Below are 19796 nucleotides of genomic sequence, written 5' to 3'. Positions count from 1 at the left end.
AATCCTCTTACTATCATTGCTCTTCTATATATTTCATACATGTTACTAATGTAAACAACCAAGTTCTGCAATTCACTACTTATGCATGTATACATTGAACTTATAAACCCACTACTTATGCAAAGAATACATTGAACTTATAAACCCACTATATCTAATCCCTCCTTTTCTTCCATATTTATGTTAAGAATGGCTTCCTGTTCCTCATAAATATTATCATGGTTTCCTTATACAATATTACTTGGCTCAAAATTAATGACATCTATTGAAGAAGAAGAAGAAGAAGAAGAAGAAGAAGAAGAAGAAGAAGAAGAAGAAGAAGCAGAAGGAGAAGAAGAGGACAATGATGAGGATTCATTCTCTGGCCTACCTGTGATCTTAACGTTGGTGCTTGAGACTTCTCCCCTCGCTTGGAGAAGTCAACATATGTGAAGTCTGAATCAGGTGAGAGGTTAGAACATTTGCTCTCCAAGGGTTTCCCACAGTCAATGGCAGGACTCGAAATTTCAGCTGTCTGCTTCTTTAGTTTCTCAAAGCTGGAAAGGTATATAAATATCTATCAATGTGTCTTAAGAACATGAAGGAAAAATTCACCATCTCTGCTCCTTTTCCATATGATTTTATGCATATCTAACCCTGTAAAACTCCTTTTAGTAATCAATCTTTCTAGATAAACATGTTCAACTACATGACATTTTGCAAATTTAGTTATGGCTCAACCCAGATGGATTTACCATACTCAATTGAGGGTTGGACAATAGGCTCATTCTGATCTGGGTCCTACTTTAGTTCTGCAAACTGCTAAACATTTTTACTCAGCTAAGAAAAACTTCCCTTGCTCTGATAACAGTCCACACAGCAGTAATGCATCAAGTGTTTGCAACATTATGGCAAAACTGTTGGGTCACTGGACACCAAACTTAAAGAAAGGTGAGCCATCATCCCAATATGGCCCCATTCAGTTTTAGAAGTAACTGAGTCAAGATCAAGGTCAGCAATAATATTAACTGTTTTAGGGTTCTAATTTAAAAAAATTAATAATAATGAAAATAAATATATATATGACCAAAATTATTTTCATCCAATGTCTCACTTATAATCATATCCCATTACAATAGTGAGAAATGTATAGTTTACATCAGTAAGGTAAAACTTTTTGGGTATCAAGGCCTTTAGTCTAAATAACATTTCCCTCAACAACTCTTAAATAGTTGCAGAGATGTTTCATTAGCACACAAAGAATCACATAAGGACTTTCATTTGGTTCAAAGACCCTTAAACTTGAGTTGACTTTGAAAGGTTTAATTCAAGATCATCAACATTTATTGAGTCTCAACTTGAAAACAACTGCAGATAGATATTTAATATCATCTGCGTATAGACAGCATAATTTTTTTTTATTGTTTTTCCATGTGTGACACTGAAAAATCAGATTTAAAGTTACAGATTTTTGGAGGACTACATTATACAATCATATCATTGATACCCAACTCATTTTTTGCCTATTTCTCTCTCACCTTTTTCTAGTGTCTTCCTCAGAATGATAGTAGTCATGCTGGGAAAGGGAAATGGTTCTCATTCTTGCCATGAGGACAGCAACACCACCTTCGTTCAGCTCAAAACTGTTGGGTGAGTTTGATTCACACCCCTGTAAAGTAAAAAATAATAATCAACATTCATTACTTCTACTTTATCATACATGAAGGGGTGACAATTACTAAGATCTATACAAGGGAATATGGGACCAGTGCCAGCTGCTCTGGTGCAGATAAAATTACATGTTGTTTAAGGTTTTTATCATTTGTTGTACATTTGATTTTTTGGGGGCTTATGCCAAACGAATATAAAATATATTCAGCTGATGAGTGGAATTGTGATCAAATTGGATCTCAGTGGACTCCAGAAGAAACATGGATTGATCAAGTAAATCCTATTCTGTCCCAAGTCCACTATATATTGATAAAAGTCTAATACTAAAGAGAACAAAAATCTAAATGGTATATTACCATGTTTAATGGGTTATATCTGTGAAAAAAAAAGAAGAAGATAGGCACCTGTTCTAATTGCAAGGCCAGTGAGTTTTGAAGGACTTCATCGTTGTAGGAAGACTCGATCCCACAACCATGTATGAAGGAACACAGGACGTGGAATTGTGCCAAGATGCAGATGGCTTGAGTTAGCTCCCCGACAGACCAGGAATTCTTCAAAAGGTGCTGAAAAAGAAAACGTTGCTTAGAAAGAACTAGTACTTCCTGGAAAGCTCCATGATTGTGACCAAAGTACAGCAGTCACCTTTGTCCTAAGTTGCGGGACTAGAGGATCAACAAGAACCTGAAAGTGGTGGTCCTGCAAGATTGATATTCATAAATGTATAAATGATGAAAAAAACAAAAACATCAAATACATAAAAACTACACTACTTGAATACTCTACCTCAATGTGTGCCTCACTCATGAGCCAAGGTCGATGTGCTAGAATTATGTTGACAGTGTGGAGGTCCTGAAGCTTCTTGGGGGCATAAGTTAAAGCCTGGAGCCAGGCCTCTGGACCCCCTGCCTCCAGGAAAGCAGTCTTCTGCTCCGTGATGAGGAAATTACACTGATGGCGGCAAGCAGCCTGCAAAGAAGAGAACAATCTCATTTTACTTCCTTTTAATCAATGTCAACTTTATTTTCAAGCCATGTAGAAGCAGCCATGATTGTAAATTATAAAGTTATGTAAAAATATGAAATATTCTTATGAATTAACTTAATAGCTGCAACATACAAATTAAGGTAACTGAAATTACTGACTCTTTCAATTGGGCATACTGGCTCCTTCAACTCAAACCACACCCATTATCCATACAAATCTATAAAATATTTTTGGTAGTAGACATTTCGAGATGCACCTACTCAATTTTGATGTATATTGTAGAAATATCGTGCTGAACTGCACTCTTAGATTTTCCTTTGAAATTTTTTAACAGTAATATCACCTAATCGATGTATATAAGAATAAATTTAATAAAAAAAACTCAAATGTTTGTAAAGGGTTATATTAATTTTTCTCTACATGCACTCAGAAGATTTAGAAATATTCATCTTATATATGAATTATTCCATAATCCACATCAGGTCTTCTCACCCTTTTTTCCTGTTACGCACCCCGAGAGTCCTCAGACCATCGACCCGTACCCCCATTAACCTGACACAGAATATAGAATGGTAACATATTAAGACTAATTAAATATACAATGGTACCGCAATGGAGACCAAATGGTTAAAATTGTAATGACTTTATTCATCAATTAAGCATTAATATAAAAATGTACAATGTCTTTCTGCAGATCTAAACATTTGAGTAATCTTTCGCTAGTCCTAATTACCCACTAGAAACCGTCCCGCGAACCCAGATTGAGAACGCCTGATCTAAATTATATAACAAATAGAATATGAAATTTCTAAAATAAATAAATAAATAAATAAATAAATAAATAATGAAATGTATCTGTAGAATTATTTCCCGTTGAGGAGAGTAAAATCCCCCTAGTATATGACAGCATCTGCTATCGTGTGAAGTTCTTTAAAAGATTAAGATAAATTTATGACATAAGTTATAAGTCGTCACATCATAATTAGGTCAGTAATACACACCGTCTCTGTGTAAACAACACGCCACGTTCGATATCGCAAATGGTATGGCGGTATTTTGAAAATTCCAGCCAATATTTGGCGATAATTATCCTGTCCGACCCTAACTTAACCCATTAAACTCCGATGACAAGATGTCTTGTCATTTGGTCAAATAAAACAAAAAATCATAAAACACCAAAATGTTTGATCAAACACCAGAAAAATATGACGTCAGTCCTCGCACGAAGCGAGGACTGACGTCATATTTTTCTGGTGTTTGATCAAACATTTTGGTGTTTTATGATTTTCTGTTTTATTTGACCAAATGACAAGACATCTTGTCATCGGAGTTTAATGGGTCAAACCAAGAAAAATACAAATAATCAAACAAATTTATAAATAAAATCGGGAGATCTGAGATATTTTGGCAACAGCATCGTCTTAGGTTCATTTGCTAAGCAGTTTTGATCCTTGGGTGGAACCCATCGTCCTGTTGCCTGCACTCGGCGGAGGTGATTGAACGAGCACCGGGACGGTGGAGGAAAAACACGAAGCAACAGAGACTCAGGTGATTGGCACAAGTAGTCGCACCCCACCCCCACCCCCTGCTTACCAAAGCGGGTGCAGCTTACGTAACAAATACGAAATCAAGGAAGGAGAGATGGGGGGTGGAGTTGAAAGGGAGGGGGAGGTGAGGAGGTAGAGGGAGAGAAGATAGTGAATAAACATTTTATGGTGCTACAATGGCGTGAGGTCTACCGCCTTTTATATAACATTTATCTCTTAATCATGATGATACTATTAATTATTAGGAGTTAGGATGCGTTTAGCTGTGGCCGAAGACCTTTGCGTTCGGACCTCCTGGCCACTTCTAGTACAGATGTTTTAACGTGAGCCTTTGGTCGCGACTGGGTGCAATCCCAGGGGACCGCGTTGATACCACATCATCCCATTACAAAAGAGGGACTCGCTACCTCTCTTTATATATACACCTACGTAATATATAACTCTTTTGCTTGGCTGTGCAAGACGCGAGGGTGCGACCTGGGTGGATCTTCCATAGCGGCGCTTAGGGTAAGTTGACACCTACGCACTTTTTTTGTTGCGCCGTGTTGCGATGTGGAGTCGTGCCACCTCGTAAGAAAGCGTACTACACATCGTGCCAGCTCGTGACATGACCTCGCAAGAAACGTGTAAAATGGCACGACGTCGCCAGGTTTTTAAAACAGTTTTATATTTTGTCGCGGAGTGGTGTGAGGTGACGACCTCGTGCCACCTCGCAACATTGGTGTTGGGACGTCGTACACTCATCTCGTAAGATTTCGCACGGGTTCGTGACATTTCGTGCCACCTCGCGCCAGGGACGACGCCGCGCGACTTCTTGCGAGGTCTTACCCCAAAATGTTACCCCTCCTTGCGCACAGCTTACGATGTCTGGCGAGCTGGTCCGAGGGGAGTCGTGTACTGAACGCTGATTGGTTGATACCGGTGCGTGGGTGGTATATAAAGGGTCGCTAGGGGCAGCATCAATCATTCATCTTCCCGCACATGCCGAAATACTCTCTACTACAACCTCTACAATACCTCGCAAGACCACCAAGCAGTCCAAGAAGCCCCAGACCCAGGAACCGGAGATGCCCCCTTCTCCGATTGTGGTGGAGGCGGAGTCTGCTGACGATCCTGTTGTCGAAGAAGAACCTGTGGGAGGACCTAGTGGACTACAGCAATCACAAAAGAAGAGGTATCGGCCCAGCAAGAGGGACATACCAGACACCCCTTCACGGATGCCCAAGTTTCTGAGATTGCTGAGTTTGTGAAGCAGAATCCACCTCTCTACAACAAGCGGGACAAGCAGTGGTGCAACCCCAGACTGAAGGAGACCCTGTGGACAGAGCTTGCAGCAACCTTCCCCAACTGTACTTTCCTGCATGTGAGGAAGTTGTTTGAGAAGAATAAGACAGATTTCGGGAAAACAGAGAAGAAGGAGAGCAAGAGTGGTTCCCCAGCAAGGAAGAGGACAGCACGAGAGGAAGAAGTCTCTCGCATCTTACTAAAGTCTACATGAGTACACACGAGCGCACACGTGCAAATAAGCCCATATTTACGTATATAGGTAAATATTAATTCTTGACGTACGACGGGTCTATAGTCGTAACTAATACAAACAATAAACTTAAAGTAAAATTGATCAGTTAACCCTCTTAATCCCCTACGACATCTCATCCTCCTGAACTGACCGCATTTGACCTGCTCTGTCCATTCGAGTGTAACTCGGGGATGGGGGGGGGGGGGATTATGGAGGAGGAGAAGATGAGTCTCTATAGGGACCATCCTGAGTTTACGATTCTTCGATTATATAAGTTGATGACAATAAGCATAACCCTCATTCAACCTAACCTAATCTTTATTCCACTGCTGATATTCGGCGTACAGGGGTGACAATTCTTCAGGTGGGATCTCATGGGTGTGTATGTGTGTGTGTGTGTGTGTTGTGTGTGTGTGTGTACATATATATATATATATATATATATATATATATATATATGTATATTATATGAGTGTGTGTGCGTGTGTGTATACCACCTTGGTCTTTGGATCACGTCCTGAGCTCGTGATCGACAGCTATTTCCCTCCCGGAAGAGAGCTCAGAGCTCGTATGACCTATCTATGGGGAATGCTGTGACCTTACACGCACCCCTCAACTCCCCGCCCACGAGAGTTGGAGTAACGACTCGAAGCGCAGCAATACTGAAATTATTTCAGCCCTGGGCAGGATTCGAGCCCGGACCGCCGTAGTGACAGTCTGGGACTCTACCAACCGCGCCGTCGAGTCGTGTGTGTGTGTGTGTGTGTGTGTATTCACCTCGGATCTGCTGCAGTCTCTGTCGAGACAGCCAGACACCACCCTACGGCGGTGAGCTCAGAGCTCATTATTTGCCGATCTGTGTGTGTGTGTGTGTGTGTGTGTGTGTGTGTGTGTGTGTGTGTGTGTGTGTGTGTGTGTGTGTGTGTGTGTTGGCCAGTCTTCATCCCTGCAAGACAACACAATTTAAACGTGGTACCATGGTAATTACTATTACCAGCCTCTATCCGTCGCCGAATGTGAGGACGAAATCACTTGCATGACAATGGCGGCAAATCTAACCGTCACGGTATAATGCAGATATCTATTGATTCTATCTTTTCGACTATAGCAACTTGTATACGATCTTTTATAATACACATTCAATCTTACAATACGCAAGGAAGTGAGATCGTAGTACAGCATGGATAAATGGGAAAATTGCATACTTAAGAGAAACTTATATGAAATGTGACCATATTCAAGTAATTTCACCGACAAGGCGCCATTTTTCCCAGCTACGTAAACATATCTGCGAGTTTTCTTGTAATATAATTATTTAAAAACACTGCTTCTAAGTATAGTGTGACGGACACATACCAATCATTTATTTATAATTCATGAAGATTTGCCATTGTAGTAGGAGACAATATTATTACGAGGTTTCACTGATGTAGGAAATAGAGAAAACGGCATTCTTATCAACACAACGTTTGTTGCTACAGTCGATGTGTTATTTTATAATCCAACTTCTTTTAACCAACAGCATAACTTGTGCACAAGCAGAAGAAAAAGAAGAGGAAGAAAGAGAAGAAGAAACATATTCCTGAAACTTTTGCAAAGAAAATATAGTTTGTAAAGAACTTTTAAGGCATTTTTCTTTTTGTAGTTTATGATGTTCATGTATTCTTTGCTTGGGAATACTGGTGTAAATGACTAAAGAGCCGAGGTTGTAGTAAATGAGGTTGTCGTCTCGTCTACGCCCGTTGGCTGTCTCTACCTACTGTGACGGATGTGCCGCAACTTTTCCCCCATACACACACATACACACACACACACACACACACACACACACACACACACACACACACACAAAGTACCACACAAAAAGTTGCTTAAGAAATTAGAAACTGAAGGAGGAATACAGGGCAAACTGCTTAAATGGATGGAAAACTTTTTGCAAGAAAGAAAAATGAGAGTGGTGATAAGAGATAAACACTCAGAATGGGATGAAGTAATAAGCGGTGTCCCACAAGGAACAGTTCTGGCCCCAATAATGTTTGCTATATATATTAATGATATGGATGAAGGAATTAAAAGTTATATGAGCTTCTTTGCAGATGATGCAAAACTGTTGAAAAAAGTGAAAACGGATGAAGATTGTGAGTCACTACAGAATGATCTGAACAAAGTACAGGAATGGAGTAGGAAGTGGGAGATGGAGTTCAACACTAAAAAGTGTAGTATAATGGAATTTGGAAAAAGCAAAAAACAGAATAATAGGATCATATAAATTGGGAGAAGAAGGAATAAAAAAAGTAGAGAATGAGAAGGACCTGGGAGTCATTGTTATGAATAATATGTCACCTGAGAAACATATAAATAAGATTTTTGGAGAAACTTATAATTTGATAAGAACAATCAAAGTGGCATTTGCATACCTGGATGAAGAAATGGTGAAGAAAATTCTAACCACTCTGATAAGACCAAAATTGGAATATGCAGCAACAGTATGGTCACCAAGTACAAAAAAATGTATAAAAAAACTTGAAAGAATACAAAGAGCAATTACAAAATTGGCACCAACACTCTCAAAACTATCATATGAAGAGAGACTAGCAAAACTTGAACTACAGACATTAGAGCAAAGAAGAGAGAGAGGAGATTTGATAGCTATTTACAGAATCATGAAAGGCATAGAAGTTATTGATAGAGAGAATCTGATAAAATGGGATGATGGAAACACAAGAGGACACGGAAGGAAAATCAAGAAGGACAGCTATAGAAGAGATCTGAAAAAGAACAGCTTTCCTCACAGAGTAATAGACAGTTGGAACAAGTTGGATGAAAAAATAGTGTGTGCAAGAACAATACATGAATTTAAAAATAGTTTAGATAAAATGAGATATGGAGACGGGACCCCACGAGCGTAGCTCTCCTTCCCGTGAAATACAACTAGGTAAATACAACTAGGTAAATACACACACACACACACACACACACACACACACACACACACACACACACACACACACACACACACACACACGACAAACCACGTCAATGAACCCAAGAGAATCCGGATTATTGACTTATAAAACGTAGGTCGAGAGCACCAAGAACAAGAACAACAAGAACAACATAATTCCTTTCCGTCAGTGCGCCTCCAGATCCCAGGACAGATGAGCTGAGCGCACGTGCGACTCGACCCAAGGACACTGTTGTGATATGAACCCAACGGACGTAACTCTGTCGCCTGAGGTGGGTCTGGGCGCTGGAACACGACACCGGCCACGAACAAATCATCAGAAATCTAACTCCCAACTCAATCGTAGCGAAGCACCAATGCATTTTATATAAATACATACATACATACATGTATATCTATATATATATATATATATATATATATATATATATATATATATATATATATATATATTATATATATATACAGTATATATATACAGCGTGACTTGACCCATACTCAACAACTACAATATACTAAATACATATGTAAATAAATTAATAAACAAGTAAACAAAGAGATCAATTTGTTCCTGTACAAAAAAAAAACCGAATGTATAATTCCTTCGCCATGTTTTATCCGTCTTTCCTTCCCACCCTGTCCATTCCAAGACATGAGACAGGAAAAGAGAGAGAGGGGGGGAGAGGAGGAGAGGGAGGGGGGAGAGGAGGGGAGGGGGGAGAGGAGGGGAGGGGGAAGGAGAGAGAGAGGGAGAGAGGAGAGAGGGAGAGAAAGAAAGAGTATGTGAACATAAAAAGAAAATAGGAAAACAGGAAAGAAAGGAGGAAGGAAATAGGAGAAAAAACACACGAGTAAATAAAAAAAAAATGGAAGAGAATGAGAAAGAGGTAGAAGTGGGAGAGGAGGAGGAGGAGGAACTAGGAAGTCCGCTGGTATTCTTCCAATCCCTAATGCAGATTGTTTGGGGTCAGCAACATCCCGTGATCGTGTTACAACTGGGTTAACTTTGTTATCAAGCCGTTCGCCAAACATGAGCGTTCGATTAAGAATAAAAACAAAAGAGTTTCACTGCATTCGTGCAAATTGGTTTTAGTTTTAAAATCGAATGATGTTAGGTAAATATACTGAGCAAGTCGTCGGAGCTAACATAGACATCTACTAAACGTGAGCGCATTCGATTACCACGAAAAGTAAACCTAAAAAATAAAACAATAATAATAATAATAATAATAACAACAATAATAATAATAATAATAATATTATGAAACATCTAATAAGGACCTGTCTTTAGATACTTTATTCTACACACACCCCCCCCCCCCCCCCCGCGCCTTGGAGCCTAGAATGTAACGAGTTTGTAGCTGGTGTATATCCAACAATGTGCACCATTACAGAATATCAGCAAAGCGTATGAGCTCACAATTTTGACGAAAGACAACGAAAATCTGCTCACATTTCTCCCTTTCATACAGATTAAAACAAAAAGCCGCAAACTACATACGTAGGTTTAATATCCATCTGAATTAAATTATATTTTTATTTAACTTTCGAGAAAGAAAAGGAACACTGGGAATGAAGAAACGCGTTCACACACTCACTCACACACACACACACACACACACACACACACACACACACACACACACACACACACGCATGCACGCACACAAACACCACAAGTGACTCACTGGTTTAAGGTGTTTCGTAAGGATTCCTCCACGGGAGGAGAAGGGAGGGATTATCTGCTTATGTCAAGTATATGTAACATTTAGTTCTGCCTATCGCTGTCTTAACAACAACATCATCGGAGCAGGTAATCCCAAACGAGCCAAGAACCACAGAACCCGATAAGACTCAAGGTATACAGTAACATTCAATATTGGCGTGTTTGTTCCAACACCACCCACAGTCACCGCGAAGGACACCCCCCCCACCCCCACCCTCCGCCCCGCCTCTCACGGGAAAAGCAAATCCACTTCCTTATTCAGAAAAAGACTTCCCTTTCGCACTGTCCCACAACAGCTATTGTTCCCCACCGACCCCCCCACCCCTCCCCCTACATAATTTCACTTTCACATCCCACCAGGAAAGAGATAAGGCTCTTTTTTTTATTTTTATTAATTGACTCGTGCCTGGCCGGCCTCAGATAAGGCTTTGGAAGAGCAACAACAACGATAACAGTTATCGGCCCCTCGACGACTGACCCACAGGGTACAAACACGGGGCTCCTCAGGAGCCAACCACTGAACTGTCATGGAGTTTTTGACAAACCGTCGTGTCCTACTTATCACCGTGACTGGCGACCAGAGAAGAGGCAGAAAAAAAAAATCTGCAGAGTAGTGCTGATGTGTTTATTTGTTTACTGCCTTTCGTCGACAACAAAGAATGGGGGCAAATTAGGATAAGGTATTTTATTAAGAGGAACCAAGCAGTAGTAATTAGCTGCAGAAAACCCTTTTATATTATCTAGCCACTTTGAAAGCAGTGCCTTCTTGTCTAGATCTTGTGGCGATCGCCAGCAGATTGCATGCATTGAGGCGATGTGCCAGTTCCAAGTCTAAATGGTCGTCAGGCGATTTTATTAAACTGAAGATAAAAAGAATCGAAGCTCAAGAGTTCATCTATTTTTGGGCAAACCCACCCACTACATTTTGACTCGCACATTTGTCATGTTATTTTATTCAGCCGAGAACACCCCGGAAACAGATAATCTACGAAAAATGTGAAAAAATGGTTCAAATTTCTCGTTTAATGTCAACAAATGGATAATAAATAAATAAATAAATAAAACTTCATTGTACCTAATCAAAGGCTTCATTAAGTTTCACAGGAAAACAGAAACACTGAAATCTGAAATCTCGTCTTGGCATGGTCGCCCATGGGCGTCGAGAAGTTGCCATGAGTTGCCAGACACCTGCCGTCAGGTGATTTTATTCAACTGCAGCAACGAAGGGGGGTCACAGTGGTGAGTTTGGCGCCACTGAGGTGAATAAGATTGTCTAACTGTAGCAAAAGTCATAGGAAACGTGCAACTCGGCAAGGAAGGGAAAACAAAAAAAAGTAGATAAATGTGGCAACTTTGGTAACGGCTTATCGTACGATTCAAAATCAAAGCGACATCTCTACATCCGAATTTCGCACCAAAACAACACCACCACTCCAGACAATAAAATCCTCAAAGACATAAAAATAATACTTAAAAAAAAGAACACGACTGAATGGCAGCAAACACTTACGAAAGATAAAAAAAAAACAATGAAAAAAAGAAAGAAAAAACAATGGAAGTAGGTCGACAAAAAACCTGCCAAACATGTGTGTCGACGAAGCGGCGGCCACAACAACAATGACTCAGCAAAATATTGGCGGGATAAGCAACAAATAATGAACAGATTGGCATGGGAAACGATATACGAGTTGCAATCGCGCTTGAAGACAAACAACAACATGAAAAATAGCCTTGCCATGGATAATAAATACCATCCAAAGACGGAGCAAAAAACAAAACAAAAAAACTTTCACCCTAATGCTTATATGTAAACCAAATATAAACAAATAATAATAATAATAATAATAATAATAATAATGTATTGCCAACGAAGCAATCAAGGAACCTGCACCTGTCTTGCTCACAAGGTTGTCGTCATGCGATTTTATTCATCTGTGCGAGAGCCCATGAATAAGGGAACGTGTTACAGCCTAACTCACTCCTTCCAAATCTGGTGTCGCCAGGCGATTTTATTCAAGCTGCATTTGAGCAGGTAATCGCCTTGTCAACAAGTAAACATGTTTTTAGAACGAGCCAAGCAAGCTAAGAGGCCATCAGGCACGCACCAGCGCTCAACAACAGCAGCAGCAACAACAAACAACAGCAACAACAAATTCGAACTCCCGAGAATCTCACAAGCAAAGTTTGACACTCACCCGTGACTTGTTGACACACATACGTGCACATCCATATATCCTTTTTTCTTCTCCAGGGTCGCTTTCTATTATATACATCTTTTAAAGGAAATTTCCTCTTATTTCCCTCCCTAACACGTGCGTGCGTGCGTGTGTGTGTGTGTGTGTGTGTGTGTGTGTGTGTGTGTGTGTGTGTGTGTGTGTGTGTGTGTGTGTGTGTGTGTGTGTGTGTGTGTGTGTGTGTGTGTGTGTGCGTGTGTGTGTGTGTGTGTGTGTGTGTGTGTGTGTGTGTGTGTGTGTGTGTGTGTGTGTGTGTGTGTGTGTGTGTGTGTGTGTGTGTGTGTGTGTGTGTCCGCCCACTTGTGAGCCTGGTGGTCCTACTAAGTACAACGAACCCGTGACATTTCCGCATACCGCGGAGGAAGTGAGGAACAGATATATAGAAATATAGAGATATAGATAGGTAGACAGATATTTAGAGATAGGTAGATACGTACGTAGATGGAGAGATATAGAAACTATACTGATCTGACAGATTATATATATATATATATATATATATAGAGAGAGAGAGAGAGAGAGAGAGAGAGAGATATAGAGAGAGAGAGAGAGAGAGAGAGAGAGAGAGAGAGAGAGAGAGAGAGAGAGAGAGAGAGAGAGAGAGAGAGCGCTACCTTCAGAACCCAAAGATGTCCCCATGGGTAGAGGGTGATGGACCTGGGAGTCCCAGGGAGATTTGATCAAGGAAAGTCTTTACTTCCATAAACGAAGGATAATCTTAGCATCTTCCTCCCTTCCTCCCCACCCTCCTTCGATCATCCTTGTCTCTCAGTGCTGTCCTCACAAATAACGACGATCGCTAACTCTTAGAGCCATCAACCATGTATCACAGATCGTTTGCTATCCTTTGCTTTCGCTCCGTCGACAGATTCAGGGCTCTTATCACCGATAAGTCATATCTAGGCCCCCTGCCGGGGCACTCCTGGGGGCCCCATAACCTGTGGTCCAAGGATCCCTTATCTACCCTCAGGGTTCCCCCATCCCCTGGGGGCTCCTAAGGCTGACCCACAGGGAGCCCCTGGGAGATGGTGTGGTTGGGACGGGGGGGGGGGATAAACCCACTAAAGCCCGACATGTTACCCTGGGATGACTGACGAAGACCTACAGGTAACCCCCCTCCCAACCCACCCCCGAGGTTTGTGAAGGCTGACAGGCTCCTCCCAGGGGAGATAAGGCAGGCCAGCAGGATCTTTCCCCCCCACCACACTCACCTCCCCCCGAGTTCAACAGTACACCACCTGCCAGCCTGTTTGAGGCCTTCAATCCCCTTCGCCCCCCACCCACCCCACCCCAATCCACCCCGCCCCTCCACCCAACACACACGCGAGGGGTAATTCCCTTACAAGAGCGGTGCCAGCAGAGTTAAGCGAGTGCCACAGTTAAGCTTATTTGTGTGGAGGAGGAGATGGAGGGAGAAGAAAGAGGAGGAGGAAGAGGAGGAGGAAGAGGAGGAGTACGAGTGAGATGAGGGAGGGAGGAGGAGGAAGAGGAGGACGAGGAGGTGGTGGGGGAGGAGGAGGAAGATGGAAGAGGGAGGAGGAGGAGAAGGAGAAGGACGAGTGAGATGGAGACGGGAGGAGGAATGAGGTGAAGGAGGTGGAGGAGGGGGAGGAGGTGGAGAGGGAGGAGGAGGTGGAGAGGGAGGAGGTGGAGGAGGAGGAAGATGTAAGAGGAGGAGGAGGGAGATAGAAGAGGAGGAGGAGGAAAATGGAAGAGGAGGAGGAAGATGGAAGAGGAGGAGGAAGATGGAAGAGGAGGAGGAAGATGGAAGAAGAGGAGGAGGAGGAGGAGAGAGATGGAGGATGAGGACGAGGATGAGGTGGAGGAATATGAAGAGAATTTGAAGTAGGAGTAGGAGTGGAAGGAGTAGGAGTGGGGAGTAGGAGTGGGGAGGGGGAGAGGGAGGGGGAGTTACATTTCTCGCTGTGAGCAAAGACGATAACCGCAAAGTGAACACTCCTCAACACCAGCTCCAACTCTCACTACCACTCCCCCCCCCTCACTTCCCACTAAGGCCTACTAAAGTGTGCTACTTCAACCCTCTCCCTTTCCCTGTGTGGGGGAGTAGCGACTCCAAGTTTTATGCAATCAATAATCTATTCATCTTAGTGACACCCCTACGGATCAGAGTCACACAGGAATGTTTTATGACTAAAGATTAACCTCCATCACTTGGTTCCTATTTCCACTCTGTTCTGCTATTCTCCATACAACTCTTCTTTACTACACCCTGCCTCTAGGGACAGAAGCGCTGGTTACTGTCAAGGAAAAATTAAATAATACTCCCCTTTATCCCTTCCCTACTGTCCACCATCCCTCACCCACCCTTCTTAGCTTGAACGTAATCCCACCAATGCTTTATCACATTTGACGTCGTTTTCTCTCTTGGGTAAGGTCCCTGTTGACGTCAGCGGGCTCCCGGTGTGTGACCACCACCATCTTTCTTCTACTTAACACTCTGGGCTCTTCACTCTTGGGGTCCTGCATCTACAAGGGCCGACGCTAACCACGGGGGAGATTCGAGGGAAGGCCCTGAGAGGAATCCTCACTCTGGAAGCGCGGTTAGTTTTGTTACACTGGAGGAGCCTACGACCACTTCGATCCCCGTAAATGGTACCCTGGGGACTACCCTAGTGGACTTACCGTGTGGATCTGTCGCCGGTTGGCTGACAACTTACCTCGGAAAGGCCAACATCGATATGCCCCTCGGAATTCTGTCTCAGAGGTCTCGCTTGGGGAAAATGCAAACCAACTAAAAATACACATACATAAGCACACGAATTGTGTGTGTGTGTGTGTGTGTGTGTGTGTGTGTGTGTGTGTGTGTGTGTGCGCGCGCGTGTGTGTGTGTGTGTGTAATTCGCCATGGTCTTGGATCACGTGTTGGACTCGTGATTGACAGCTACTGTCCTCCCGTAAGAGAGCTCAGAGCTCATGTATGACAGATCTATGGGTAAGGTGTGTGTGTGTGTGTGTGTGTGTGTGTGTGTGTGTGTGTGTGTGTGTGTGTGTGTGTGTGTGTGTGTGTGTGTGTGTGTGTGCGTGTGTGTGTGTGCAAAAAATAGTCCTGGAATCACCCTGTCTTCTCTCTGGAACTTGTTCCCTTCCCCTCAACGGCAAAATATATACTCACCATGATGGCAATGTAGGCACGGAAGTGCTCGGGCAAGGGACCATCACCGTGCATGAGAGCATGGTGAAGCCTGGAGAAAGAGTCCAGGTACGTCGGGTGGTCCTCCAGCATCTGCTCCAGACTCGCGCCGTCCACGGCTAGACCGAGGTGGCCCTGACGGAGGATGAACAAAATGAGAAATTGTCAAGAACCACCTGACGAAGGCAGGGAAAAAAAAAAAAAAACAATAAAAAAAAAAAAAAAAAAACTCTCTAAGTCTTTGGTGGCCAAGATCCACCGTTGGTGCCCCCCCTTGGGTGCCTAGCGACCTTAAAACACCCGGCAGGTAGACGACAGGCTTGAACGCTGTTAACCGTTTCTATGACGGCATCAACTGTTGCCATTTTTTTCCCTCGTAAAGTTATTGAATCTTTTCCACACAACGTTTTTGTCTCTGCCGGGAATCTGCAGGCGCTCGGCGACCTTAGGTTACTCAACTAACGATCCTTACATAATTTCGTAAATGTGGAAGGTCGCACAATACAGTCACGTGCAAAAGTTTTGAACCACCCAAACTTTTTCATTACACAAATTCTTTGTCTTACGATTTTTTTATATTCAAGAAAATTATATAAATATGTTAAATACTACATAGGAACATACAGTACTGTATATCATGTACTCGACAATATATATATATATATATATATATATATATATATATATATATATATATATATATATATATATGAGAAATTCGCTAGTGATAGCAACATTAATATGATAATTTTTATGACAGTCGCATGTAGGATTCGAATCCACTGCTTTCGGCCACCCGTAAGATTACCTTCACAGAGTGGGTGGAGTGGGTAAAGGCTTTGTGAAAGTTATTTTACTTTTGGCCGAAACCAGTGGGTTCGAATCCTACATGCGACTGTCATATAAATGATCATATATATATATATATATATATATATATATATATATATATATATATTGACGTCAAAACTTTTGCGTGTGACTTTCTCCTGAAAAAACTAGTTAAACTTGATCAAAGCTAAACTTATTCAGAGTCTAACTGACAACGATAAACTCGTTCCCCGGGCTACATGGTGTCAACTTTCTAAATGCCGTCAATTGATTTTATTCAGCTGGGAAGGGAATTGTTTCCCCTTGTCCGTTAAGTAGTTAAACCAGTTTAGATTTAACCCTTCACCTACAGCGACACACTTTAAAGTCTTCCTTCTGGCAAACGCCCGGCGATTTTATTCGGCTTAGACAAGACCCCGGACCTATATGGGTAAACATTTTAATGGAGCGAAATTTTTATCTTTTTATTCGCCATTTATTTATTGTTTTATTTCTGGATTATTGCTTAAGAACTTTGTTCACCCCTAGCAGGAGAGAGGGAGGGAGAGGGAGGGAGAGAGGGAGAGAGAGAGAAAAAGAGAGAGAAAAAGAGAGAGAGATAAAGAGAGAGAGAAAGAGAGAGAGGGATAGCCTGATCACCAAAGTCTGACACCGAAGCCCCGCCCCCTGTTAACCCCTTTCGTACCAGGTAGTACGTTTCTTTTCGTTCTGGTTGTCACAAGGCGATTTTATTCATCTTCATGACACAATCTCAGTAACAAAGAAATTAATACTACCCTTGACTTCGTGTGTATCTTCATTAGCAGAGCTGGGCGCGTTCCTCGGTGCGTTCCGCTTTGGTTTGGCCGTGGGTAACGCTCCCAAACTATTAAAGCAATACAGGTGCCGGCATAGTGTGTGGCCTACCGGACTTTTATTTCGATATGAACCTGCCTCTTAAGCTTTAATAGTTTGGGAGCGCTAACCGCGGTCAAACTAAAACGGAACGCACCGAGGAACGCGCCCAGCTCAGTTCATTAGCGACCTGGTGACCGGGGGAACGAATGTAGGGATAACAAGGTGCTTCCGTATAGACACCAACGATCTCCACCAATCAGGAAACAGGAACGACCCGTGTGGGCGGGGCTTCCGGGAACAGAGTTTAATGCGAAAAGGGCATATAATCCTCATCGGCGACGAAGCTGATCACCTCGACGCCATCAAGGACACCTAGACAGGCGTCACCTAGATAATCTGACGCCTAGATTATTGTAACCTTGGTTACCTTGACCCACCACCGGCACGATCGTCTTAACATACATTTTGGTAAACTGGATACCTTCTTGTCTGGACCAGCGCCAGGTAATCTTATTTCATGGCTGAGTGGGCTTTGGAGACTTCGTTCGGCCTCAGGGGTCGGCGTAGGAAGAAAATGAAAACGATTCGTTGTATCATAAAACATCCCAAGCGAGCACTACAACAGAAACTCTACAAAGTGCCACCGTATACTTTTAGGACCCCTCGGTCAATTTCCTCGTGTATCCCGTACTTATGTATTGCTGTCATGCACTGCTGTTCTTTAGTCTCACGTAGATCACTCTAACACTGAATAGAATCGCCAGGCTTTCTTGTGGCCCTACTTACAAAACTATGCCCCCTCAAGGGGCCCTTGGTCCCCAGGTGGGGGGGATGGGGGATGGGGGATGGGGTCCTACCTTATCATTAAGTATTGATAATGATGTGTCAGGATTACTAATGGCTCCCATATTCATTCTTGTATTTCCGTTATCGGCCAAAGATGGTGATAATCTAATATTGTCTGTAAACACCTGTGTAAGATCTCATAGGACTGACTGTGCTTCCAACTGGCAACACGAAAACATTATCCAGTAAACTGCTGAAAGGAGTTACGCGAAATTTTAACTTTTGCATCCGCGAAAATTCAATGTTGCACCAGAATCACTGTCGTTTCAATACGAGTTACCAGACACTGCCAACGCGTCCCTTGGGCGTGCAGCAGGTTCGTGTGATGTCCACGGTACACCCACGGCCCAACAAACTTTCGACAAGTTGCGTGTTCGACAAAGCCAGACTGGTTGACCAGGCCGGAATCTTTACTCCGGATTTGACCGAGCGAGCGCCCCCACCTCCCTCACCGCTTTGCCGAGATCAGATTCCATGACCGATCTCAACACAAAGTTTCTTATAGGCAGTTACCCAAGGCTGGTTCCAGCGACCTTCCAGAAGGTGAAGGCTGGAAGATTAGGGGACATGGAATAACTCACAAAAAAACGTGGGGAAAGGGTTTAGTATGAATTAGTCACTTTCTTCTTCTTCTTCTTCTTCTTCTGGAATATGAACCATTTCTGAACTGGTGACATCCTAGCCATGTTTTTCTTTCGTGTATGCTCGTGTGATTGTTGTTACGTGGCTCCACGCACACACGGGGTCCAGAAAGGTTAACGTTTCGATCGAGAGAATGTACACTACGTCACGCGAACGTTCATGAGTGTCTGTATGCTGTGGGGAATGTGTTCTCCACGTTCTTCAAGATCGTCATCGTCACGAGATCGACTTCCAATCGCCCCACTTTAACGCCTTCAATACCACCAACCAGCGCGCAGGATCTACGTTAAACGCGAGACGCTAGCGCCGCTCAAAGATTCGTGATACCAAGTCTGTTCACTCTCCTTCCACATCGGATCTGTGACGTCATCTGGCCCGTGTGTGTGTGTGTGTGTGTGTGTGTGTGTGTGTGTGTGTGTGTGTGTGTGTGTGTGTGTGTGTGTGTTTATGTGTGTGTGTGTGTGACACTGCCTTCACAACACGAACGCAAGCCCATTCAAGCCTTATTTCACTTCTGTCCCTTTTCCGCATCCTCTCTTTTACTCCATATGACGGCACACAAAAGCCACGCCTCCGTGTGCGCGAGCTGGCTCGGTATGGCAGTGAAAACTTAGATGAAACGGTTTGAGGGCAGATGGAAAGTTGACGAGCCGAATGTCCGGGCGTTTGCCAAAACCAAACCTATGGAAGAAGGCTCTTGCCATGCAGCCCCATACAAACCAAAAACTCCCTCGACGATGGTGCTTTACCATGGCTGGCGCTGGCAAGGGAGAGTGGAAGGTGAGGTGGGCGTTGGGCGGTGGAGGTGTTGGTGTTGGTGGTGGTGGTGGTGATGGCGACGAACCTGATTTCTTCGATTTCCGG

General features: G+C 43.0%; 1 protein-coding gene across 4 annotated transcripts in view; it reads right to left on the bottom strand.

Annotated features, from left to right (window-relative positions):
- The window catches only part of LOC143040213 (sestrin-3-like), a 116868-nt gene that overhangs the window by 17962 nt on the left and 79110 nt on the right, over positions 1 to 19796 (bottom strand). For 3 of the 4 annotated variants that reach the window (XM_076210893.1, XM_076210909.1, XM_076210901.1), the window contains exons 2-7: positions 19682 to 19796; positions 15759 to 15911; positions 2434 to 2616; positions 2055 to 2213; positions 1518 to 1648; positions 371 to 536 (exon numbers count right to left, since the gene is read on the bottom strand). The exon at positions 19682 to 19796 is cut by the window's right edge and continues 14 nt beyond it. In XM_076210893.1, coding sequence (XP_076067008.1) covers positions 371 to 536; positions 1518 to 1648; positions 2055 to 2213; positions 2434 to 2616; positions 15759 to 15911; positions 19682 to 19796 — 907 coding nt within the window. The remainder of the gene's footprint in view (positions 1 to 370; positions 537 to 1517; positions 1649 to 2054; positions 2214 to 2433; positions 2617 to 15758; positions 15912 to 19681) is intronic. The other variant, XM_076210915.1, reaches the window with a different exon arrangement.

The sequence above is a fragment of the Oratosquilla oratoria genome, chromosome 2 (genome assembly GCF_046742065.1).
Source record: "Oratosquilla oratoria isolate Oo_2021 chromosome 2, ASM4674206v1, whole genome shotgun sequence".
Taxonomy (NCBI): domain Eukaryota; kingdom Metazoa; phylum Arthropoda; class Malacostraca; order Stomatopoda; family Squillidae; genus Oratosquilla; species Oratosquilla oratoria.
The sequence above is the reverse complement of the archived record's forward strand: the minus strand, read 5'-3'. Positions and strand labels throughout refer to the sequence as shown.